At 48.0% G+C, this 26437-nt stretch overlaps 1 protein-coding gene across 1 annotated transcript in view; it reads left to right on the plus strand.

Annotated features, from left to right (window-relative positions):
* DQX1 (DEAQ-box RNA dependent ATPase 1) overlaps window positions 1-26437 on the plus strand; it is an 82226-nt gene that overhangs the window by 43370 nt on the left and 12419 nt on the right. Inside the window, exons 4-7 of the mRNA XM_069744993.1 lie at window positions 17101-17479; window positions 17553-17786; window positions 25819-25915; window positions 26097-26255. Coding sequence (XP_069601094.1) covers window positions 17101-17479; window positions 17553-17786; window positions 25819-25915; window positions 26097-26255 — 869 coding nt within the window. The remainder of the gene's footprint in view (window positions 1-17100; window positions 17480-17552; window positions 17787-25818; window positions 25916-26096; window positions 26256-26437) is intronic.

The raw sequence follows: 26437 nt of genomic DNA on the forward strand, positions 1-26437 counted from the left end.
AACCAGTACCAGGTGGAAGGGGGAATGAGTAGGGTAGGGTGACTTGTCTGCCCGCGGCATAGAGCCATATAAATTCTTGCGGAAGGGGGAAAAGAGGGGTTTAGAATTACACACAGGCAGAGGGAGAAAGAGTGGCTCAGAATTCCAGCCTTGTGTTGGCAGACAGAGGAAACTGCAGCTGAGAGCTCTGTATGTGTAACTAAAGTACTCAGAACTTCTTCCTATTTCCTGACAGGCTATATAGGCCATCTCCCCGGGGAATAACAGTCCCATCAGCCTGCCCTGCTATGGGTACTACCTCCCCATCCTACCCTATTACCTCAGGAGCAGTGCTACTTATGGGCCAGTTACCATCAGCCAGTTCACCTTCCTTTGTGACACTGGTCAGTTGTACGGCATCACCTGCTTCATGGTCCCCGTGCCTCTCCCCATTCCCTTTAGCACTAACGCTTGCTCCTTTTAGGGGATCCCTCAGCCATAACACCCGCAGCGTGACATGGCTGGGCCCTCCTGTACCTCCCAGATACATTATTGTCAGGTAAAGCATTGACATTCACATCATTAGCATTAACATTACCGTCAGTATCAGATTGGAGAGGGGTGTTGGGGACATAATAAGCAAACATCCTCCCCAAATCAGTTCCCAACAAATCGCTTGTGGGTAGGTTTTCGGACACCCCCACTTCCTTCACCCCACTCCTGGCACCCCAATCTATAAAACTCCGGTCCATTGCCAGGGGACAGCTGACGCCCCCAATCCTGGTGACAGTCAGGGTTTTCTCCGGGATAATCTCCTCATCGGATACCAGTTCGGGTCGTTTGAGGGTTCGTTCGGCCCCGATGTCCTTGAGGACAACAGTGATGGTGTCCAACACGGTGGCAGACTGCAAGTTTTCACAGGCCCAACCAGCCCACCCATAAAAAGAACTGTGGCCTGGGGCCTTGCATGTGGGGGCTCTTCTTCTGCTTCTCCAGACAAGTGGCGCTGAGATGTCCAGTCCGGCTGCAGAAATAACACTTGCGGAGATCAGATGTAGGCTTGTGTTGGCAAAGGAGACAGGGCCTATGGAGGGTCAGCTGGCAGGGGCAATGATGACAGTCGATGGCTTACTCCCTTTCCAGCTGGTGGTGACAGACTTCCGCACCTTCGGTTTATGATTTGCCTCTTAGGTGTCGGCAATCTGTGCTGCATTATCCGCCTCTTTTGGCTCCCGGTCCATCACGAACTGTCGCACCTCAGCCGGACATAAATGTAGGAACTGGTCTTTCACAATCAGGTCCTTTATCTGCTCAAGTGTGTTCACTAGCAGTCCTTGGACCCACTGCTCAAGGTTGGGTCTGAGCCCAGGCACCACATCGCTGTAGCTGTCGTGTGGTCCACGTTGGAGGTTCTGGAACTTTTTACAGTAGACCTCGGGAGTCAATTGGTACTTCTGTATTAGGGCCTTCTTGATGGCCTCATAGTTCCAATCTAGCTCTGAAGGAAGAGTAGCAAACACATCCAGGGCCTTGCCATGCCCACTGGTCGGGAAGCAGTTGGTACTGTCTGCAGGTCTTTTCAAATCCCCTCAGAAATATGTCCATGTCCACGTCCTTTTCCATCACTGGAAAGTGCTCTGGCCAGGATTTAAAGGTTGTAGAATTATTAGACTCACAGTTCTGTGGGCTAGATGGTGATATCCCGAAAACACCTATAAATTACGGAAGCTAATGCCAAAATCCAAGTATTTCAAACAAGCATATCTTTATTTAATATATTTTATAAAAACATATCACACTGGAGATACATATGCATAAAAACTTAGTACCGCCACATAGAGGTAGATGATAACAGGAATGTATCCACAATTCCACATATATGTAGTAATATTAAATCAGACTGACAAAAAGGCATATACAAAAGTCCTTATAACCAGAGACAACAAAGTGTCCCAAATTAGCCGGGATGTATTATAGTACAAGAAAAATACAAAAAATATTCAGTGCCATATCCATAGCTACATGACTTGTTTAAGTACCCTTCAGAGTTATAAGGTTATAAGGATAACACCATAGTGGAACTGATATGCAGATTGTCATGATATGTACTTTTGCCCTGCCCTGTATTTGAATAATATGCCATTTGATGTATGTAACTGTTCTCTGGTTTCTATTAGCTGTAATTTATGTATTCTCTTGTGCTGGGAGTTCACCTGTAACAATGTCTCCTTCCCCCAATACTTGCAGCCCTCAGCTCTAATGTAATTAAGCTTTGTCAACACCACTAGTGAAGAATAGCCATTCTTCCTCACAGCAGGTGGCTAGTCAAATGTACATATTACATAGACTACGTGGAGCCCACCAGTCTAGAATCTTCTGGTGGACCCAACCATTGAATAGAAGGTGTGACCCCTACCCCCCTTCATGGGCGGATCCCAGGACCTCAGACAATCCATTCTTATTTTGAGATCAGATGTGAGTTGATCCTTGAAGGAGAAGGAGTGGGGATTCTTAGCTGAGGCAAGACCCCATGTCCATCTGTGACTGCGGAAGCGAACGGGGCGAGACTTGAGCTGAGGACATTGTTATGAAAGGCAATTCAGTATCACAATGGACATGGAGGTCAGAGCACATACAGTGATCTGACAATAACCCAAAATAATAGAACGAGCTCTGAGACGTGGGAACTCTGCAGACCGCAATCCCTAATCCTCTCCAAACAACACTAGAGGCAGCCGTGGATTGCGCCTGACGCTCCCTATGCAACTCGGCACAGCCTGAGAAACTAACTAGCCTGAAGATAGAAAATAAGCCTACCTTGCCTCAGAGAAATACCCCAAAGGAAAAGGCAGCCCCCCACATATAATGGCTGTGAGTTAAGATGAAAAGACAAACATAGGGATGAAATAGATTCAGCAAAGTGAGGCCCGACTTTCTTAACAGAGCGAGGATAGGAAAGATAACTTTGCGGTCTACACAAAACCCTAAAGAAAACCACGCAAAGGGGGCAAAAAGACTTTCCGCACCGAACTAACGGCACGGAGGTACACCCTTTGCGTCCCAGAGCTTCCAGCAAAACAAATAGACAAGCTGGACAGAAAAAATAGCAAACAAATAGCAAAGAAGAACTTAGCTATGCAGAGCAGCAGGCCACAGGAATGATCCAGGGAAAAACAAGTCCAACACTGGAACATTGACAGGAAGCATGGATGAAAGCATTAGGTGGGGTTAAGTAGAGAAGCACCTAACGACCTCACCAGATCACCTGAGGGAGGAAACTCAGAAGCCGCAGTACCAGTTTCCTCCACAAACGGAAGCTCCCAGAGAGAATCAGCCGAAGTACCACTTGTGACCACAGGAGGGAGCTCTGCCACAGAATTCACAACAGGACATATCTCATCGTTTGTGGGATTGTTTTGGGATCCCTTGGACTCGTGTGGACTATTGCTTTGTTATCTGGACTAATTGTGGACTCTGTAGATCTACCTGCATGTGTTGTTCCAGCGTTCTTGATAATAAATCTGTGGAATCATCCCTTGGCCTGTTGTCCCTTCCTGCTCTGCCGTACACCCCGTCACACAGAGCTATCAAAGGAAAACATACAAATGCCTCATGTAGGCCTCAATGCCAAACCAAAGTAAGTAAACAAGGATTAATACATAACCTGTATCTGCGGCACCTTCCCCGACGCGCGTTTCGCGTTCCGCTTCTTCTTAGGAGTCTGTTTAGCATTTGTCATTTGACACATGCTAAACAGACCCCCTAAGAAGAAGCGGAACGCGAAACGCGCGTCGGGGAAGGTGCCGCATATACAGGTTATGTATTAACCCTTGTTTACTTACTTTGGTTTGGCATTGAGGCCTATATGAGGCATTTGTATGTTTTCCTTTGATAGCTCTGCATATCAGTTCCACTATGGTGTTATCCTTATAACCTTATAACTCTGAAGGGTACTTAAACAAGTCATGTAGCTATGGATATGGCACTGAATATTTTTTGTATTTTTCTTGTACTATAATACATCCCGGCTAATTTGGGACACTTTGTTGTCTCTGGTTATAAGGACTTTTGTATATGCTTTTTTGTCAGTCTGATTTAATATTACTACATATATGTGGAATTGTGGATACATTCCTGTTATCATCTACCTCTATATGGCGGTACTAAGTTTTTATGCATATGTATCTCCAGTGTGATATGTTTTTATAAAATATATTGAATAAAGATATGCTTGTTTGAAATACTTGGATTTTGGCATTAGCTTCTGTAATTTATAGGTGTTTTTGAGTTTGGGAAGTGCCATATGTGTAGCCAATCCTTCTATAGGATATTTATGGTGATATCCCGAGTTGGGCCATCTGCAGCTCAAGGTCTCTCCAAGCTTGGGCCTGCCGCTCGGCTCTCTTGGGCCTGCTGCTCGGCTCTCTTGGCCTCTCACTGGGCTTGGGCCTGCTGCTCGGCTCTCTTGGCCTCTCGCTGGGCTTGGGCCTGCCGCTTGGCTGTCTTGGCCTCTCGCTGGGCTTGGGCCTGCCGCTTGGCTGTCTTGGCTTCTCGCTGGGCTTGGGCCTGCCGCTCAGCTCTCTTGGCCTGCCGCTCGGCTCTCTTGGCCTCTCGCTGGGCTTAGGCCTGCCGCTCGGCTCTCTTGGCCTCTCGCTGGGCTTGGGCCTGCTGCTCGGCTCTCTTGGCCTCTCGCTGGGCTTGGGCCTGCCGCTCGGCTCCCTTGGCCTCTCGCTGGGCTTGGGCCTGCTGCTCGGCTCTCTTGGCCTCTCGCTGGGTTTGAGCCTGCTGCTCGGCTCTCTTGGCCTCTCGCTGGGCTTGGGCCTGCTGCTCGGCTCTCTTGGCCTCTCGCTGGGCTTGGGCCTGCCGCTCGGCTCCCTTGGCCTCTCGCTGGGCTTGGGCCTGCTGCTCGGCTCTCTTGGCCTCTCGCTGGGCTTGGGCCTGCTGCTCGGCTCTCTTGGCCTCTCGCTGGGCTTGAGCCTGCTGCTCGGCTCTCTTGGCCTCTCGCGGGGCTTGAGCCTGCCGCTCGGCTCTCTTGGCCTCTCGCTGGGCTTGGGCCTGCCGCTCGGCTCTCTTGGCCTCTCGCTGGGCTTGGGCCTGCCGCTCGGCTCTCTTGGCCTCTCGCTGGGCTTGGGCCTGCCGCTCGGCTCTCTCCTGATGTTGGTGAATTAGCCTCAGCCGTCCTTGATAATCCTGTGCGGGGTATAGTTGTAGAGCCATTTGCAAATAGGGGTCAACTCTGCACTGGTTGCTAATGTGGCTTGCATCTACAGGTGGGACCCCTGGAGCAGTATTGTCCATACTGACCCCTGTTTCCGCTGAGCTCTGGAGACAGGCTTGCTCTGCGTCATGTCGTACCAATTCAGCGATCATTTGTTCTTTGCTTTCGCCAAGGGGTCAATGCCTTTGGTCGTACATATTCCAGCCAGAAGGAATAAAAAGGGTTATTTCAGGCACCAAGATCCAACATTAGAGTATGTTCACACTACCTGTGTCCTCTTAATTGGCCTCGCAGGAAATCTTCTGGGAGGTGCAAATTCTTTATATAAATCTTTAACAGATAGAAAGAAATGCAGCACTCACCCAATCCTGTAGGAACTTGTGGTTTTTTTCCATTAAGTGGAAAGCATGGTTACATGCGGTGATGCAGGTGTCAGGGGAGTGATTCATGAGAATAGGAGACCAGAACTCCCCAACTGCAGCCATGATCTCCAAATAAGATAGAATAGAAGAGGGGGAAGGGTGTAACTGCTACACATACAGTATTGCCTCAGATCTAATAAACTGAGTTCCATCTTCAAAACTTTTTGCGCAGGGTCCTCTCGAGAACTGTGCAAGTTTTAAGTGAGGCTACTTTCACGCATCCGTCGTTTGGCCTCCCTTGCAATGCGTCGTTTTGGAGAAAAAAAATGCATCCTGCAATATTGCTCGCAGGATGCGTTCTTTCTCCATAGACTTGCATTAGCGACACATTGCGACGTATGGCCACACGTCGCATCCGTCGTTTGAAGGATGTGTTGTGTTTTGGCGGACCGCCGGCACAAAAAAAGTTCCATGTAACTTTTTTTGTGCGTCGTGTCCACCACTCCGTCCCCTCCTCCTCGCTCATCACAATGGGCAGTGGATGCGTGGTAAAACTGCATCCGCTGCCCACATTGTGCTACATTTAGGGTGTGTGCACACATTGCGGATTCTCTGCGGATCCACAGCGTTTTTTTCAGTGCAGAAACGCTGCAGATCCACAATTGATTTACAGTACAATGTAAATCAATGAGAAAAAAAAACTGCTGTGCACACTGTGCGGAAAATCCGCTGCGGAAACGCTGTGGTTTAAAAGAAGTAGCAGGTCACTTCTTTTTTGTGAATCTGCAGCGTTTTTGTACCCATTCCATTATAGAAAACCGCAGGGGTAAAAAGTGCAGCAAATCCGCAAGAAAACCGCAGCAAAAACGCACAAAAAACGCGACAAATCCGCAGGTGCGTTTTCTGCCAGGAGAGGCAGAATCCGCTCCAGAAATTCCTAAGCCTAATCCGCAACGTGTGCACAAAGCCTTACGGTTTGTGAGAGCCCCGTACCGATGGAAGTGTGAAAGTAGCCTAAGAGAAATGATTGCTCAGACCAGATCACTAACACTCTATGATCCCACCGCTCTGCCACCAATTTGTCACGAACTTAGTAGGAACTTGCCGCTCTCTGGCGCCCCCTTACCCTGCTGACCAATAAGGGTATTAACAGAGAATAAGAAAAGGGCGCAGCTGCTCTAATTTGTTGAATATTGCTGCACGTGATGTGAGTGGATGTATATATACCACTGGTTCCAGGTAGGAACATATATATACACCTCGATCCAGTCACCATCGAGTCCCAACACCACATAAATACGACAACTATTGTTGAGGGAGGATCTAAATTGATCCTTCACGGTTGACTCAGTGATTTCCAAATTAATCTACAGGGCGTTGCCGGCAACTGACAATGACCAGACGGAGACTCATGTCTCTGTATGGGGGATCGAGCAGATCTCTGGGCCCCCGTTTATTGTGTTGCAGTTTTATCATATTAGCAAATTCTACTTCCACCAATCAACATAAGAACACGCTCACAGTTCTTAACCTATAAGAATGCAGGAAAAACTTAACCCATAAAGATACAGGAAAAAACGGAAACTACAGATATGGTCGTGTCTTTTTGGCATAAAAAATATTAACAGGTGCCTCAAAGACTTATCTAGCGATACACCCCCGAGTCCCCTCCCTGGCTCGAGTTAGAACACTCAAGGTCTTTATACCAATTATAAACCATAGCCTAGTTGAATAACAAAATGTTATCTTCGTGAGAAACAGGACAGAATTACTTCATGGAATAACAGAATTTATCTTTAACCAACAAGAAAATGGAGTCAAAGCACAAAATGGAGAATCTTTCATAATTTGTTCCTTCACATTCCCCTCTAGATAAATTTTGTTAATTAATGTCCAGAATCAGAGGTACTATCCCAAGCTATAAGCTCGAGGGGTACTGGTCTTCACATGACTGGTGCCATGTTACCAGCCATGGCTGTTGCAGCATACCCATCCCCCCTGTATACTAGAATTTACGACTAATAATTATTGATAACGGTGGTGGGGATCCTTTGAAGATAGCCATACGCTTGGCTTCAACATCTTCATCAGGTAACTTTGTGAAATTGGTGTAGAGAAGAGCAGGGGTGGCAACGCTTTTGGTTTAATCATTAGTTGTCTTAGTGCAGAATTTCCTAATACATACAGAAATAAACCAAAGAACAAGTGTTAGTATTACATACATGACAAGGATAAAGGCAGCGATGTGTAACAAACTTTGCATGATTCCAGATATCCAGCCCCCAAGTCCCTCAAACCAATTGGCTGGATTAAGAAAGGAGAAGGTGTCTGTCCACCAACTGTCCCTATTACGGTCTTCGTCTTTATCATATTGATCTCTGACTTTTTGAATATCCTCTAACTTTAACTTTAGAGTACTATTGGGATCTATATAATGACAGAAAGCGGGTCCAATAATCTGACACATACCACCCTGTGCTGCTGTTAAGTAATCCAGTACTACAGTATGTTGATTAGTGACTATGATAAGTTGGTTTTGGACAGCGACAGTAGTATTAAGTATATCCAATATATCCCAAATTTGATGATCTAGTCTGTAGCCCTAAGCAATTTATCCCACATTTGTGTAATCATAGGGTAAATGAAAATAGAACTGACTATTTTATTGGCTATACCCATCTGTACTACTAATCTTTCATGATATTGTACAAACTTATTATTCAAGGATGTTGGAGAATTTAGACTGTCCCATGCGGTTACCAATATTATTATATGGAAATACGAAAAACCAAAACATTATGTCCCATTATTTGCTACTAGTCTGTTTGACAAGCTTGCACTGCGATACGTGGATCCACGTCGGCCTTCCTTCCAGCTTTACTGACATAGGAGTAATGAGGAGGACTTGGTAGGGACCGTCATACAAGGGTTCTAGTCCGTGTTTTCTGACATAGCTTTTCATGACCACAAAACCACCAGACTTCAAGTTGTGACAAGTGTCGGTTTCTGCTGAATCTGGAAAGGAAGAATAAACTAAAACATGGGTGTTAGCAACATTTTTACTAAGCTGAATAACATATTGAACAGCACGGTCAGTTTCTTCGACAACTACTGAGACTGAAAATTTGCAACTGGGGGCCTAGCACCAAACAATATCTCATATGGGGACAGGCCATGCTTTGCCTTACGGGTAGTATGAATGTGGTACAGTACAATACGTAGGAGCTCTGGCCATGGAGCCGTAGTCTCCTGCATCATTTTGGTCAATTGTCCCTACAGTGTGCCGTTCAGCCTCTCAATTTTCCTACTAGATTGTGGATGGTAAGGAGTATGGAGGGCTACAGTGGATCCAAGCATTGTCAGAACCTCCTGATACACATGAGAAGAAAAGGCCGGGCCTTGGTCACTTTCAACAACTTCTGGAACACCATATCTGCATATAACTTCCATCACCAGTTTCTTTGCTGTGGTCTTTGCAGTCATGTTGGTAACGGGGAATGCTTCCGGCCAACTGGAGAACATGTCGACAACCACCAGACAATATTCAAACCTTGCAGACTTGGGCAACATTATGTGGTCCACCTGGAGCCTTTGGAAAGAATAGTCGGGCTTAGCAAGGTGCTTCGGGAGTACACGTTGAAGTTGACCGGGATTGCAGGTCTGACAGATATTACATATACGGTTGAGTGCTGTCAGGACTGTAGAAATACCTGGAGCCCAGTAGAATTTTTGTACCAGGGCAAGGGCCTGTTTTTTTTTCCTCGATGTGTGGGCCCATGTGCCCACGTGGCAATAGCAGGGTACATCCACTTAAGGAGACACACAAGTTGGTCCTTCTTCCAGAGACCATTGTCCATACGTGCTCCATCAGCCTTCCACTGCTTCACTTCTTCCTTGGGAGACATTCTCTGCAACGTCAATAAGCAGTCTCGCGGGGTCCGACAGAAAACTTCAGTCTGTTGTGGATCATCAGGTTCCTGTAGAGTCAGTGTTTCTTGTAACTGTTTACGCTGAGAGCGTGTGGTCACCATAGTTGGTATGGTCAGTTCAACGGGTAGGAGAGCAGCAGATTTTGCTTGCATATCCGCAAAGGTGTTACCAACAGTCTGTGGACTGTTCCTAGGACCGTGCTCCTTAACTTTGATAATGGCCACCTGAGTAGGTAATTTGATTGAGTCCATGAGGGTTTTAACAGCTTCAGCATTCTCCAGTGGAGTCCTGGCAGTAGTAATAAACCCTCGATTGGCCCATAGAGCTCCGAAATCATGAGCAATACCAAATGCATACTGTGAGTCCGTGTATATATTAGCCCGCCTGTCTTTGGCCAAAGTACATGCAGTAGACAGAGCCTGAAGTTCTGCTTCTTGTGCTGACAGTGAGGGAGGGAGTGCAGTTCCGGGCAATACAGTATCTTCTGTAGTAACCGTATCCTGTGTGGAATCTGCCAAAATCATCACCATATCTTGAACCGTCTTTCAGGGCCTTGTAGAGAGGTAGCATTATGCGGGATGCGTCCGGTATCCACTGACAAGAATAAGTACATAGTCCAAGAAAACGCTGGAGTTCAGTCTCATCTTTTGGGAAAGGAAGGGAGCTAACGGCTATTTTTTTTTTTTTCTCTGTGTGGCGTGTCTGGCACCCTGAAGGAGACAGTGACCCAAAAATATCACTTGACCAAGGCTGAACTGAAGTCTCGAGGTCGAAACCGGACAGTTCAGATCTGCCAGATACTTGAGGAAGCTAACAGTGGCAACAATGGCTTCCTGCTCTGTCCGTGCACACAACAAAAGGTCAGCCACATACTGAAGCAGCGTGACATAGGGGTGATTTAACTGCCAGGATAAAAGACACTCGCCCATATTTTTTGCACACTGATTGGGACTGTTTTGGGCCCCTTGTGGCATAACTGTCCACTTCAATTGTCGTCCCTGATAAATGAATGCAAACAGAACAGTCAATCTGGGTGTAATGGAATGCTGAAGAAGGCATTGGCAAGGTCAATGACTGTGAACCAAGCAGCATCCTGAGATATCTGGGACAAGAGAGTATATGGATTAGGCACCAGAGTTTCTAGAACAGTAGCTGCATTAACTGCCCGTAGATCTTGTACCAGCCAGTACACAGGGGGTTGGCCGGGTGGGGTCTTTTTCTTAACGGGAAACAAAGGCGTGTTACATGGGGAAACACAGGGTACCGTGGCACCATTATCGAGTAACGTTTGTACTTGACCCTTGAGGCCCCGCTCCTGATCATGTTTCAAAGGGTACTGTTGGACTTTGGGAAAAGGGGCACCAGGTTTGAGAAACACTTTTACTGGTTTTACAGGCATTATTGGGGGTGGATCTGGGCCTATCAGGGCCATCATAACCGTGGGAAGGGCGTGTAAGTTATACATCTCATTATATTCATCTGCATAGGGGTTATATAATATATAAAGCTGAATGTGTGTGTGTGTGTGTGTGTGTGTATGTCCGGGATTGGCATCTGCACCGTCGCAGCTACAGCCACAAAATTTTGCACAGTCACACGTCTGGACCCCGAGAGCGTCATAGGCTATGTTGTGAGGCAAAATTTTAACCCCGCGCGTTCCAATTCACCAAACAATTTTGCCCCTATCTACATAATGGGGAAAAAAGTGAAAGGAAAAGTGTTGGAAGCGTCGCAGCTACAGAAACAAAATTTTGCACAGTCACACGTCTGGACCCTGAGAGCGTCATAGGCTACGTTGTGAGGTGAAATTTTAACCCCGCGCTTTCCAATTCACCAAACAATTTTGCCCCTATCTACATAATGGGAAAAAATGAAAGGAAAAGTGTAGGAGGCAAATTGACGGCTGCCAGATGTGAACAAGGGGGACTTAAAGAATGAGAGCGATGGCGCCAAAGAGTATATACCGTACAGTTGCTAAGGTGGGGCCTCGACATGGGATACTCACCACACATGGGGATATGAACACACACAAAATGCGCCACACACTACCACGTGCTTGAACACATATCACCCTCATCACACATTTCACCACACATTCTCCAACCTCGCCACATAAAAGTCAAAACACAAAAGTCGCAACTCAAAACTCGCCACGCGCAGAACTCGCCACATGCAAAAACTAGGCTCTTGCAAAACTCGCCACAAGTGCAAAATTCTCCTCATGAAAAACTTGCCACACGCAAAACTTGCACACGCGGAAAAATTGCCACATGCACAAAAGTTGCAACACATGCAAAAGTTGCCTCGCACAAAACTTGCACATACTCAAAAGGCACCACACATAATACTCGCAACGCGCAAAACTCTCCATGCGCAAAACTTGCTGCACACAACTTGCTACACTAACCTGTCACATGTAACTCGACACACAAAAAGTTGCTACACAAAACTCATCTCACAAAAGTTGCTACATGCATGTCGCCACATGCAACTCAACACACATAACTTGACAAATGAAACTCGCCCTAAAACACACACAAGTCTGGTATTATCCTTCAAAAATAAAAATCTGATTAATAAGCAGACAAACTACAACAATTGCACCATATAGGAAATACGGCAGCTGTCAGTCACATGACCTGTCTGTAATGTGTATGTGTGAGCTAATATATACTGCCAGGGGGAGGGCTTCCTGTTGGCTGGGGATTTATCAGGCTGCCAATTTAGCTTACAAATACTGAGGTAAAAATACTGAGCAAATAACGTGTGAACGACGTCTAATACAGGAGGAGATGACACACAGGTATATACTATATACAGGGGATATGACACACAGATATATACTATATACAGGGGAGATGACACACAGGTATATACTATATAGAGGAGGAGATGACATATAGGTACATATATATACAGGAGGAGATGACATACAGGTATATACTATATACAGGAGGAGATGACATACAGGTATATGCTATATATAGAAGATGACATGCAGGTATATACTATATGCAGGAGGAGATGACACTCAGATATATACTGTATACAGGGGAGATGACACACAGATATATACTATATACAGGAGGAGATGACATACAGGTATATTCTATATATAGAAGATGACATGCAGGTATATACTATATGCAGGAGGAGATGACACTCAGATATATACTATATACAGGGGAGATGACACACAGGTATATACTATATACAGGAGGAGATGACATACAGGTATATACTATATATAGAAGGAGATGACATTCAGGTATATACTATATATAGGGGAGATGACACACAGCAGGTATATACTATATACAGGGGAGATGACATACAGGTATATACTATATACAGGAGATGACATACAGATGTATACTATATATAAGGGAGATGGCAAACATGTATGTACTGAGGTGATGAGGTGAAAATGAGAGGTGTGAGGTGAAAATGAAAAGGTGTGAGTGCAAAATGAGAGAAGTGAGGAAAAATAGTGGAGTGATCAGAAAATGACAGATGTGAGGTTGAAATGACAAGTGTTAGGGGGGAATGAGAGGAGTGAGGGAGAAAATGAGAGATGTGAGGGGGAAAATGAAAGATGTGATTGGGAAAATGAGAGGCGTGATGGGAAAATAAGAGAAGTGAGGCGCTATAACTAACCACAGATATTTACTATGCCCAGGCAACGCCGGGCTCTTCAGCTAATATACCATAAATACCATCTGACCATCATCTTGGAATTATACTCTGGAGTGGAACTGTGATAATAAATCTGCCCCCAGTAAATTTACCAGACATGTGGGAGAGATTACAAACTGAGCAGTAACTTCAGGGAAAGCTCCCACAGGGATTGGTTTTGTGAGAGTATATTTATTGGGTCTGCCATCTACACTGATTAAAACAAGCTCTTGATCTGAGAATTAACATGGCGAGGGAGATTCCCAGACATAGGGTTAAAAAGGGATATTGGAGTATGGGACTGGATTTGTGTACGGTGGGAGGAGGGCTGGAGCTGGAGTCTGGGCCACTGATAAGGAACCAGCTGCGTCCTTGTAACTGTGGGGGGGGGGGGGGGCTGAGATTGGAGCAGAAATCGCTGCGGCTACTGGTTTAACCCTTGATTTCCCTGTTGATGCAATGCGGGTTAAGGTCTTCTGAAAACTTTGTACTACTTTTTTCAATGCATCATCCGGAGTGGAATTCTCAATATCGGGTCTCACTGACATTATTGCCTCTTTCAATTCAGATTTAAGGCCGGAAATCAAAGCTGCCACAAAAAGGTGTGAATGGGCTTTATTATACAGTGAAAACCCCAGATCTTTAAATACTACCATAAGACACCCATAGAACTTCTCGGCAGTCTAGGATATATTGGTGCCTTGGGGTTAAAGGGCATACGGCTTACAGTCGGGAGAAGAGGCTTAATTTCCTGGGGAGTGACCATATTATCTAGCAGGGAGACCCCCTGTCCCAAATTTTTTATTGTTTGCTTTCCCAACACATTGATCTCAGTCACTTTCTCAGTTCCTTCTTGCACCACAAACATCCAGTTTTTTGTCATAGTAATTGACAACTTTCCTTTTTCAACGTAACAAAAGCAAATCAGAATTCACTTCCTCTGTTAATCCTTAATTTGCTATATATCAACCACTCAACTTGAAGCAGATGAATCTTTTACCAATCTTTCAATTACACTGATAACCAAACAATCTCTTACAAGTTTCCTTCTAAAACTAGGCGCCATTTTTTACTTTAAACTTACAATATTTCTTTCTAATTCAATACAATATTGTTGTTTTAAACAAAACACAGATCTCCCAGCGCGTTTTACACCAAGGACATAAAATTCAGAGAGGACGCAGCTACGTGCCCCCTCCATACCAGAGACAAGATAAGAATTTACAGCATTCCTCAACACAGAAAGAAGAAAGCAATAGCGCAGATGTTTGACCTACCCCTCCCATTGGGTATCTTAGAAATCTACACAGAAACAGAATACAGCAGTTCTCAGACTTAATTAATTTCTACAAAACCTTCATCACACAATTCATATGAAAAACCAGACCACCTTAGAAAAACCCATGATTGAGAACATTTTCCCCATCTTTGGGCTAACAATAACAGATTTATCACACAAATTCACAAAGTCTTCTCTTACTTCCATGGAAACATAATTCTCCTTTAGAGCTAAATATCCTTACTTAGTTGTGCACAATACCGAGAGGCCTTTTACGGTTTGTTCCACTGGGTCTCTGTCCCCCGCTGGGACGACCCAAAAACGCGGTACTCAGTGAAAGGAGGAGGGCGTCTCAGACTAACCCTCTGGACAGCTCTGGATATATATACTGTATACTTCTATATATTCCTGAGTTACGTATCCTACCCAATCTTCGATCACCTCACCGCGCTTGATTCTAACAATGATCAGGAATTCAGGATATTTTGACTATAAAGAGAATCACATCACTGGTCAATCCGGGGTACGGTTCGAGCACTGGGCTCCCAACGGAACTACACCTCTATATGATTCCACCCAAGAATCACCCCACCATCGGGGACAAACCTCAGATCCTCTTTGCAGCACAAACACAGGAAAACCACACCAAATGGTCAGTCTGGACAGTATAACTGCCACCTTACCGTGGTTGTTGTGGGGGATGATCAGTCCCAATTTTCCAGTGCCTGTGTCCGGTCCGAGGGTCCTTTGTCTTGTTGTCCTCCGGGGGGCAGAGGGTTCCTGTTTGGGGCCCCACGTTGGGCGCCAAGCTGTTGAGGTACGGTGCATCCACAGCGCTGCCACTTCCGGATCGTCTGTACACTCCCATAGACGGCAGAGAACATACGGTGCGTTCACAGCGCTGCCACTTCCGGATCGTCTGCACACACCCATAGACGGCAGAGAACATACAGTGAGTCCACAGCGCTGCCACTTCCGGATCGTCTGCACACACCCATAGATGGCAGAGAACATACGGTGCGTCCACAGCGCTGCCACTTCCGGATCGTCTGCACACACCCATAGACGGCAGAGAACATACGGTGCGTCCACAGCGCTGCTGTTGAGGGAGGATCTAAATTGATCCTTCACGGTTGACTCAGTGATTTCCAAATTAATCTACAGGGCGTTGCCGGCAACTGAAAATGACCAGACGGAGACGTAGCTCTGTCTGGGACAATCAAAAGAGATTCCTACCCTCTGTTTATTGTGTTGCACTTTTATCATGTTAGCAAATTCTACTTCAACCAATAGTATAAAAACACACTTTCAGCACTTAACCTATAAGAATGCAGGAAAAACTTAACCATAAAGATACAGGAAAAAACGGAAACTACAGATATGGTCGTGTCTTTTTGACATAAAAAATATTAACAGGTGCCTCAAAGACTTATCTAGCGATACTCTCCCGAGTCTCCTCCCTGGCTCGAGTTAGAACACTCAAGGTCTTTATACCAATTATAAACCATAGCCTAGTTGAATAACAAAATGTTATCTTCGTGAGAAACAGGACAGAGTTACTTCATTGAATAACAGAATTTATCTTTAACCAACAAGAAAATGGAGTCAAAGCACAAAATGGAGAATCTAGCACAAAATGGAGAATCTTTCATAATTTGTTCCTTCACACTATGCTGCCACCACTGACCCATTAATGGTGGATCGGGCATCCGTTCGGTATTGTGAATTTGCGCTGAGTACTAACGGATCGCTTATACAGCCAGAAGAACGAAGCTAGCAAATTTATAGTTTTACTCCAGAAGAATCAGCAGTGTTTTCAAAAGATAGAAATGATATTCAAAAACAAAAAACAAAATACAAATATGTACAAACAGTTATGAAATAAAACGGGATAAAAATATGAAAGAGAGCTCAGTGTCAGTAGGAGCACTAGAGAATTAAGGTCAGAGAATTGGGATTGGGGTTAGTAGGGCCATTCATTACCCCCTCATTTACCAGGTCTGCTGTCTGCCAGGTTCAGGCTAGTGTCGGGGGACAAGCAATGGTCATGAAGTTAGAGGTGAGGAGTCTGGGATCTATGGAGAGACCGGGTAGACGTAATGTCAGGTGTGGAGACCCGGGAGAGCTCCGTGTCAGTAGGACCACTAGAGAATTAAGGTCAGATAATTGGGATAGGGGTTAGTAGTGCCATTACTTACCCCCTCATTTGCCAGGTCTGCTGTCTGCCAGGTTCAGGCTAGTGTCGGGAGGACAAGCAATGGTCATGAAGTTAGTTGTGAGGAGTTTTGGGGTCTATGGAGAGACCGGGTAGACGTAGTGTCAGGTGTGGAGACCCGGGAGAGGACAGTGTCAGTAGGACCACTAGAGAAGGTCAGAGAATTGGGATAGGGGTTAGTAGGGCCATTCATTACCCCCTCATTTACCAGATCTGCTGTCTGCCAGGTTCAGGCTAGTGTCGGGGGGACAAGCAATGGTCATGAAGTTAGAGGTGAGGAGTTTGGGATCTATGGCAGACCGGGTAGACGTAGTGTCAGGTGTGGAGACCCGGGAGAGCTCAGTGTCAGTAGGAGCACTAGAGAATTAAGGTCAGAGAATTGGGATAGGGGTTAGTAGGGCCATTACTTACCCCCTCATTTACCAGGTCTGCTGTCTGCCAGGTTCAGCTGGGATTCCCTCCTGCTCCAGGAGCTGACCTCGGACCCTCTCATTCAGGCGGCTGGGGTGGTCATCCTGGATGAAGTAGACGAGCGTACAGTGGCCACCGACCTGCTTCTGGGCCTGCTGAAGGACCTGACAATACAGAGACCCCTTCTTCGCTTGGTGGTTATGACCTCGCCATCATTTCAGCAACGTATGGTGGATTTCTTGGGAGCAGATGTCTCTGTGGTGAAAGTTCCAGTGCGAGAACACCTGCCGAAGGTTGTGTACCGCCCGCCAGTGTCACAAGACCGCGTCATGGCGGCATGTCACATTGTCCTGGACATTCACCGTAGGAATGAGGCTGGGGATGTGTTGGTGTTCTTGGGTAGTGATGAGGTAAGACGATGCTGGATGTTGCGTTTCGTGTAGCTGCAGAGCCGTTCTGTTACTGGTGTATTGTGTCCTGCAGGAAGTTCTCCGCGGCTGCGCTACGCTTCTCACCGAGGCCGTGTCTCTGAGTCCCAGTCTCGGGCCTCTCTTGCCCATGTCTCTGATGGCCAGTACCGGCAGTGGGATGCAGTCAGTGTACGAGGCTGAATCCGGCAACGACCGTCGAGTGTTCCTCTCCGGCTCACTAGCAGAACTTTCCTTCTCCATCCCGGGAATTCGTTACGTCATCGATACAGGGCACGAGCTACAGTGTGTGAGTATGAGAGCTGAGCCGCCACCTCTATACAGTACTGTGCAAAAGTGTTAGGCAGGTGTGGGAAAAACCGCTGCAGAGTCAGAAGCTTCACCAGAGACGCGGTACTAGATTACTGATGGACAAAGTACAAAGTGACTGAAGAGAAATGTCAATCCCATCAGTATCTGGTGATCGCCCATCTCCTCCATCATCAGTATCTGATGACCGCCCGTCTCCTCCATCATCAGTATCTGCTGACCGCCCGCCACCTCCTTCATCAGTATCTGGTGATCGCCCATCTCCTCCATCATCAGTATCTGGTGATCGCCCATCTCCTCCATCATCAGTATCTGATGACCGCCCATCTCCTCCATCATCAGTATCTGGTGATCGCCCATCTCCTCCATCATCAGTATCTGGTGACCGCCCATCACCTCCATCATCAGTATCTGGTGACCGCCCATCACCTCCATCATCAGTATCTGGTGACCGCCCATCACCTCCATCATCAGTATCTGGTGATCGCCCATCTCCTCCATCATCAGTATCTGGTGATCGCCCATCTCCTCCATCATCAGTATCTGATGACCGCCCATCTCCTCCATCATCAGTATCTGATGACCGCCCGTCTCCTCCATCATCAGTATCTGGTGACCGCCCATCTCCTCCATCATCAGTATCTGGTGATCGCCCATCTCCTCCATCATCAGTATCTGATGACCGCCCGTCTCCTCCATCATCAGTATCTGCTGACCGCCCGCCACCTCCTTCATCAGTATCTGGTGAATGCCCGTCACCTCCATCATCAGTATCTGGTGACCTCCCGTCTCCTCCATCATCAGTATCTGGTGACCGCCCATCTCCTCCATCATCAGTATCTGGTGACCGCCCATCTCCTCCATCATCAGTATCTGGTGACCGCCCATCTCCTCCATCATCAGTATCTGGTGACCTCCCGTCTCCTCCATCATCAGTATCTGGTGACCGCCCGTCTCCTCCATCATCAGTATCTGGTGACCACCTGTCTCCTCCATCATCAGTATCTGGTCACCCCCATCATCAGTATCTGGTGACCGCCCCTCACCTCCATCAGTATCTGGTGACTGCCCGTCACCTCCATCAACAGTATCTGGTGACCGCCCGTCTCCTCCATCATCAGATTGGGTATGTGGTGGTCTGGCAGTAGGTGATTGTAGTGGGGGGTGATTGGGTATGTGGTGGTCTGGCAGTAGGTGATTGTAGTGGGGGGTGATTGGGTATGTGGTGGTCTGGCAGTAGGTAATTGTAGTGGGGGGTGATTGGGTATGTGGCGGTCTGGCAGCAGGTGATTGTAGTGGGGGGGGTGATTGGGTATGTGGTGGTCTGGCAGTAGGTGATTGTAGTGGGGGTGATTGGGTATGTGGTGGTCTGGCAGTAGGTGATTGTAGTGGGGGTGATTGGATATGTGGTGGTCTGGCAGTAGGTGATTATAGTGGAGGGTGATTGGGTATGTGGTGGTCTAGCAGTAGGTGATTGTAGTGGGGGATTGGGTATGTGGTGGTCTGGCAGTAGGTGATTGTAGTGGGGGTGATTGTGTATGTGGTGGTCTGGCAGTAGGTGATTTTAGTGGGGGTGATTGTGTATGTGGTGGTCTGGCAGTAGGTGATTGTAGTGGGGGTGATTGTGTATGTGGTGGTCTGGCAGTAGGTGATTGTAGTGGGGGGTGATTGGGTATGTGGTGGTGTCACGATTCACACCGTGACCGTCACTCCTACGTCACGGATCGGGGTGACGTTAGGCCAACAGACGGCTATCACATGTGCAGGGGGGCTTATCTTAGTTATCCCTCCACTGCTACAATGTGATGAAAAAAACACACAAGGCTATTGACCTCTTAGTTTACAGCAGGGGCTTATTTTATGTATCCCACTACTCTTCAATATACCACGAACTGCAGGGATTTATGTATATCCCGCTTCACAGTTCTGCTTGAACTTGCAGCTCTCTGGCGCCCCCCTTACCCTCAGGTCAGATTTGGTACTGCACCTAGGGTAATTAGTCGCCAGAAAGACTGCCTGCTATGTACTGGCTTTTGGGCACGCTGCAGCGATGCGATATAACTACTCCCACTCAGGCAGAAACAATAATTATCAACGCCGCAGTCGCTACAACGACACCCAAAGGCCCCGCACACGGTATGCTGCCACCAGCTTCGTTTAAACGGGTCCGAAGCTAACCCAAAATAGTAGCGTAATTCCCTTCAGAAGACTTTGGGTACGTTTTAGAGCAGAAGAACGAATCTAGTATTTTAAATATTATACTCCATAAAAGATTTAAGGCAGTGTTTATAAAAAGTCATATAAAGATGTTACAATTTGAGACAATTGAAAATATGTACAAGATAATTATAAAATAAAGGGATTAAATGAGAAAATCAACACTTACATGTTCTCAGTTCATGTCAGGCAAAACCATGCTGCAGGCAGACCCTAAATGTCCCACTGCATAGTACAGATCCAGTCCTCAGGCAAAAAACTCAGACTGCAGGCTGGGTTAAGTGTGGGGGCTTATATACGCCAGCCTGGGGACATCACTAAAGGGCTGGTTAATGATATTCACTGAGGTCAGAGATCTTTACGTTTTCAGACCCTGGAGACAAAGAAATTCCTGACTGAGAAGGGAAGGACCACAGGTGGCTTTGCAGGATTGGTCACCTGCAGTCTAAATCCACACCCTGCTCACACACTAGCTTCAAATTACCCAGTGTCTGCCATAGGGCTTGTTTGTTGTATTCAGGGGGGGGGAGAAAGAGAGGTGAGTTTTACAGCTGCCATGCTTTAGGAACCATGGTCAGAAGTGCAACAATCCCTCAGCTATGGTTTTTACATTATCGTGACATACATTTTCCTCACAGGTGGTCTGGCAGTAGGTGATTGTAGTGGGAGGTGATTGGGTATGTGGTGGTCTGGCAGTAGGTGATTGTAGTGGTGGGTGATTGGGTATGTGGTGGTCTGGCAGTAGGTGATTGTAGTGGGGGGTGATTGGGTATGTGGTGATCTGGCAGTAGGTGATTGTAGTGGGGGTGATTGGGTATGTGGTGGTCTGGCAGTAGGTGTTTGTATTGGGGGGTGATTGGGTATGTGGTGGTCTGGCAGGTGATTGTAGTGGGGGGTGATTGGGTATTTGGTGGTCTGGCAGTAGGTGATTGTAGTGGGGGGTGATTGGGCATGTGGTGGTCTGGCAGTAGGTGATTGTAGTGGGGGGTTGTCACGATTCACACCGTGACCGTCACCCCCACGTCACGGATCGGGGTCAACAGACGGCTATCAAATGTGCAGGGGGGCTTATCTTAGTTATCCCTCCACTGCTACAATGTGATGAAAAAAACACACACAAGTCTATGGACCTCTTAGTTTACAGCAGGGGCTTATTCAAGTTATCCCACTGCTCTACAATATACCACGAACTGCAGGGATTTATGTATATCCCGCTGTACAGTTCTGCTTGAACTTGCAGCTCTCTGACACCCCCTTTACCCTCAGGTCAGATTAGGTACTGCACCTAGGGTAATTAGTCACCAGAAAGGCTGCCTGCTATGTACTGGCTATTGGGCAAGCTGCAGCGACGCGATATAACTACTCCTGCTCAGGCAGGAACAATAATTATCAACGCCGCAGTCGCTACAACGACACCCAAAGGCACCGCACATGGTATGCTGCCACCAGCTTCGATTAAATGGGTCCGAAGCTAACCCAAAACAGCGTAATTCCCTTCAGAAGACTTAGGGTACGTTTTAGAGCAGAAGAACAAATCTAGTATTTGACATATTATTCTCCATAAAAGATTTAAGGCAGTGTTTATAAAAAGTTATATAAAGATGTTACAATATGAGACAATTGAAAATATGTACAAGGTAATTATTAAATAAAGGGATTAAAAGAAAAGGTAAAACTCACATGTTTTCAGATCATGTCAGGCAAAACCATGCTGATAGGCAGTGCTCCCAAATATCCCAATGCATAGTACAGCTCCTCAGGCAAAAAAACTCAGACTCAGACTCCCGACTGGGTTAAGTGTGGGGGCTTATATACTCCAGCCTCGGGACATCACTAAAGGGATGGTTAATGATATTCACTGAGGTCAGAGATCTTTACGTTTTCAGACCCTGGAGACAAACAAATTCCTGACTGAGAAGGGAGGGACCACAGGTGGCTTTGCAGGTTTGGTCACCTACAGTTTAAAGCCACACCCTGCTCACACACTAGCGTCAACTTACCCAGTGTCTGCCATAGGGCTGGTTTGTTGTATTCAGGGGGGGGGTGTGCAGCTACAATGCTTTTGGGACCTTGGTCAGAAGTGCAAAAATCCTTCAGCTATGGTTTCTACATTATCGTGGCGTACATTTTCCTCACACCTCCCCCTTTTGGCCTGCGCTAGGGAGGCAGAACCCCACGGTATGCCTCCATGCGCACCTCAATAGGTTCACCCTGGCGGGACAGTCCATCTGCATTGCCATGCTCCCTGCCCGTTTTGTGTTCAATGGTGAAGTCAAACTGCTGAAGGGCAATGCTCCAGCGTAGCAACCTGCCGTTGGTTCCACACATGGCGTTTAGCCAGCGCAGAGGGTTGTGGTCGGTCACCACGGTGAAGGTGCGACCGTACAAGTAGGGCTGCAAGCGCTGCACGGCCCAGACTATGGCCAGGCACTCCTTCTCAATGGTGGAGTAGGCCACTTCCCTCGGCAAAAGTTTCCTGCTCAGGTACAACACGGGGTGCTCTTGATCCTCCGAGTCAACCTGGCTGAGCACAGCACCAAGGCCAAACTCACTGGCGTCGGTCTGTACCAAGAACGGTCGACTGCTGTCAACACAGGGGAATTGCATAGTGCTGTTTTCAACGCCTGAAAGGCCCCCTCACAGCCGTCGGTCCAGTTGACACTGTGGGGTAGCTTCTTCCTGGTGAGGTCCGTCAGGGGTTTTGCTAGGCTACTATAGTGCTGTACGAAGCGCCTATAGTACCCTGCAGTGCCCAGGAAGGATATCACCTGTTTCTTCGTCCTGGGAGTGAGCCAGTTCACGATCGCTCCCACTTTCTCAGGCTCTGGCTTTAGGGTACCTCCGCCTACCTAGTGCCCCAGGTAGTGGACCTCACTCATGCCCATCTGGCACTTTCCCGACTTGATAGTCAGTCCAGCTCAGTGAATTCGCCTGAGCACCTCCTCGAGATGCTGCAGGTGTTCCTCCCAGGAGGAACTGAAGATGGCAATGTCATCCAAGTACGCCACTGAGTACTCCTCCAGTCCCTGAAGCAGGAGGTTGACCATCCGCTGGGGCATTCTTCATGCCGAAGGGCATGACTGTGGACTCGTACACTCCAAAGGGTGTGATAAAGGCGGACTTCTCCTGCGCCTCGGGGCTCAGGGGAATCTGCCAGTATTCTCCAATCAGATCTATTATTGTTAGGTAATCTGCGCCAGCTAACCTCTCCAGCAGCTCCTCGATGCGCGGCATTGGGTGCGCATCAGAGGCTGTGATGGCATTGAGCCCCTGTAGTCCACGTAGAACCGGGTGGTCCGATCCTTCTTTGGCACGAGAACTACAGGTGAGGCCCACGCACTCTTTGACCGTCGAATCACCCCCAGCTGTAACATCTCATCGATCTCCTGGCGCATAACCTGCTGCACCTGGTCGGAGATTCGATAAGGTGTTCGCCGTAGTGGGGCATGATTCCCGGTGTCCACCTCGTGGACTGCTAACTCAGTCCTTCCAGGTTGGTTGGAGAAAACGGCTCAGAAGGGTTCCAGCTTGGTCCGCAACTGCGACCGCTGGGGTTCGGTTAGTGAGGCGCTTACCTCCACGTCCTCAATGGACCCACCGGCCTTTGATTGGGCCAGCATGTCCAGAAGGGTGTCTTCTTCCCCGTCTTCGGGCAAGCTGCAGACCGGTAGGACGTAAGGTTCACGTTCGTGATGAGCCTTCATCATGTTGACTTGAAAGGCCTTTCGCCTACCCCGAGCGTGGTCAAGAGTGACCACGTAAGTGACCGGGTTGAGCGGTTGGTGGACGACGTACGGGCCCTCCCAGGCTGCCTGAAGCTTATCCGTTGGCATGGGGACCAGCACTCACACCTTTTGACCCACGTGGTAGTTCCGCTCCCGGGCGTTCTGGTCGTACCAGTGCTTCTGGTCAGCCTGAGCCTGCGTCATGTTGTCATGCTCCAACTGCGTCAAGGTCTGCATCTTGTCACGGAAGCGCGTGACATACTCCACTATGGACACTTCAGAAGGGTTTGGCTCTTCTTCCCAGGTTTCTCTTACCAATCCAAGGGGTCCCCGGACTCGCCTGCCGTACAGGAGCTCGAAGGGGGAGAACCCCGTTGAGGCCTGCGGAACCTCTCGGTAAGCGAATAGCAGGTGTGGGAGGTACCGCTCCCAGTCGCGCCCTTGGGTCTCAACCAGCATGCGTAGCATCTGTTTGAGGGTACCATTGAAGCGTTCAGGGGGGGTGATTGGGTATGTGGTGGTCTGGCAGTAGGTGATTGTAGTGGGGGGGTGATTGGGTATGTTGTGGTCTGGCAGTAGGTGATTGTAGTGGGGGTGATTGGGTATGTGGCGGTGTGGCAGTAGGTGATTGTAGTTGGGGGTGATTGGGTATGTTGTGGTCTGGCAGTAGGTGATTGTAGTGGGGGGTGATTGGGTATGTGGTGGTCTGGCAGTAGGTGATTGTTGTGGGGGGTGATTGGGTATGTTGTGGTCTGGCAGTAGGTGATTGTAGTGGGGGTGATTGGGTATGTGGCGGTCTGGCAGTAGGTGATTGTAGCGGGGGGTGATTGGGTATGTGGTGGTGTGGCAGTAGGTGATTGTAGTGGGGGGTGATTGGGTATGTGGCGGTATGGCAGTAAGTGATTGTAGTGGGGGGTGGGTTTGTAGCTCTGACTTGGTATAGTTGGCGGAGGTGTAGGAGAATGATGTGTGTTTGTCTGGCTGGTGGTGATCATTTCTCTGGCGGGTTGATCGTCTCTTGATGGGTGGGAGGTGATCTGCCACTGGGTGGTTGTAATTGAAGTGTGGTGGTCTCTCTGGGGTGGGGCGTGGTCGTTCCGCTCCCGGGCGTTCTGGTCGTACCAGTGCTTCTGGTCAGCTTGAGCCTGCGTCATGTTGTCATGCTCCAACTGCGTCAAGGTCTGCATCTTGTCACGGAAGCGCGTGACATACTCCACTATGGACACTTCAGAAGGGTTTGGCTCTTCTTCCCAGGTTTCTCTTACCAACCCAAGGGGTCCCCGGACTCGCCTGCCGTACAGGAGCTCGAAGGGGGAGAACCCCGTTGAGGCCTGCGGAACCTCTCGGTAAGCGAATAGCAGGTGTGGGAGGTACCGCTCCCAGTCGCGCCCTTGGGTCTCAACCAGCATGCGTAGCATCTGTTTGAGGGTACCATTGAAGCGTTCAGGGGGGGTGATTGGGTATGTGGTGGTCTGGCAGTAGGTGATTGTAGTGGGGGGGGTGATTGGGTATGTTGTGGTCTGGCAGTAGGTGATTGTAGTGGGGGTGATTGGGTATGTGGCGGTCTGGCAGTAGGTGATTGTAGTGGGGGGTGATTGGGTATGTGGTGGTCTGGCAGTAGGTGATTGTTGTGGGGGGGTGATGGGGTATGTTGTGGTCTGGCAGTAGGTGATTGTAGTGGGGGTGATTGGGTATGTGGCGGTCTGGCAGTAGGTGATTGTAGCGGGGGGTGATTGGGTATGTGGTGGTGTGGCAGTAGGTGATTGTAGTGGGGGGTGATTGGGTATGTGGCGGTATGGCAGTAGGTGATTGTAGTGGGGGGTGGGTTTGTAGCTCTGACTTGGTATAGTTGGCGGAGGTGTAGGAGAATGATGTGTGTTTGTCTGGCTGGTGGTGATCATTTCTCTGGCGGGTTGATCGTCTCTTGATGGGTGGGAGGTGATCTGCCACTGGGTGGTTGTAATTGAAGTGTGGTGGTCTCTCTGGGGTGGGGCGTGGTCTTTCTGGCTGGATATAGCTGTCTGGTACTAGTTAGATGATGGGTGGATTACTCTGCGGTCTCTTGTGCAGGTTTACAATCCTCGGATTCGGGCAGATTCTTGGGTCCACCATCTGATCAGTAAAAGCCGAGCGGAGGTCCGCAGGATGAGAGTCAAGGCTGCTGATGGTGAGTCAATGTGCCGGGCATGAAGGACGATATGCTGAGTGTTTGGATAATCGGTGGTTGTGAAGGGGAGTCCTGTGGTGCCAGTGTCTAATGGGTTTTGTCTGGAGCAGAACTACCTTATTTTGAGTTTCTTTCTGCTCTCCATTCTGACAGTTTCTGTTCTGATATCTTTGTGTCTCAGGGATTTGTTATCGGTTGTACCCTGAAATCACGTTTGAGACACAGATGCCGGACATATCACCTCCTCGAATTCTGCAGGAGAACCTAAGTCGCATGGTCCTGCTACTGAAAAGACTGGACATCGCTGACCTTGGACAGTGCCACTTCTTGGATCGACCTGGTAAAGAGATTCAGGCTTGTGTGCCCCCTGTAGGCTATAATGGAATAGTCATTCTTCTGATATCCACAGTGATGGGTCTGTGTTCAGCCCCAGTCCCAGGAGTCCAGTCCTCCATCATCAGGAATGGTCCACTATTTTGCTGATCACCTGAGACCCAATTTGTACAGCCTACTCCCTTTTCT

The sequence above is a fragment of the Ranitomeya imitator genome, chromosome 1 (assembly GCF_032444005.1).
Source record: "Ranitomeya imitator isolate aRanImi1 chromosome 1, aRanImi1.pri, whole genome shotgun sequence".
Taxonomy (NCBI): domain Eukaryota; kingdom Metazoa; phylum Chordata; class Amphibia; order Anura; family Dendrobatidae; genus Ranitomeya; species Ranitomeya imitator.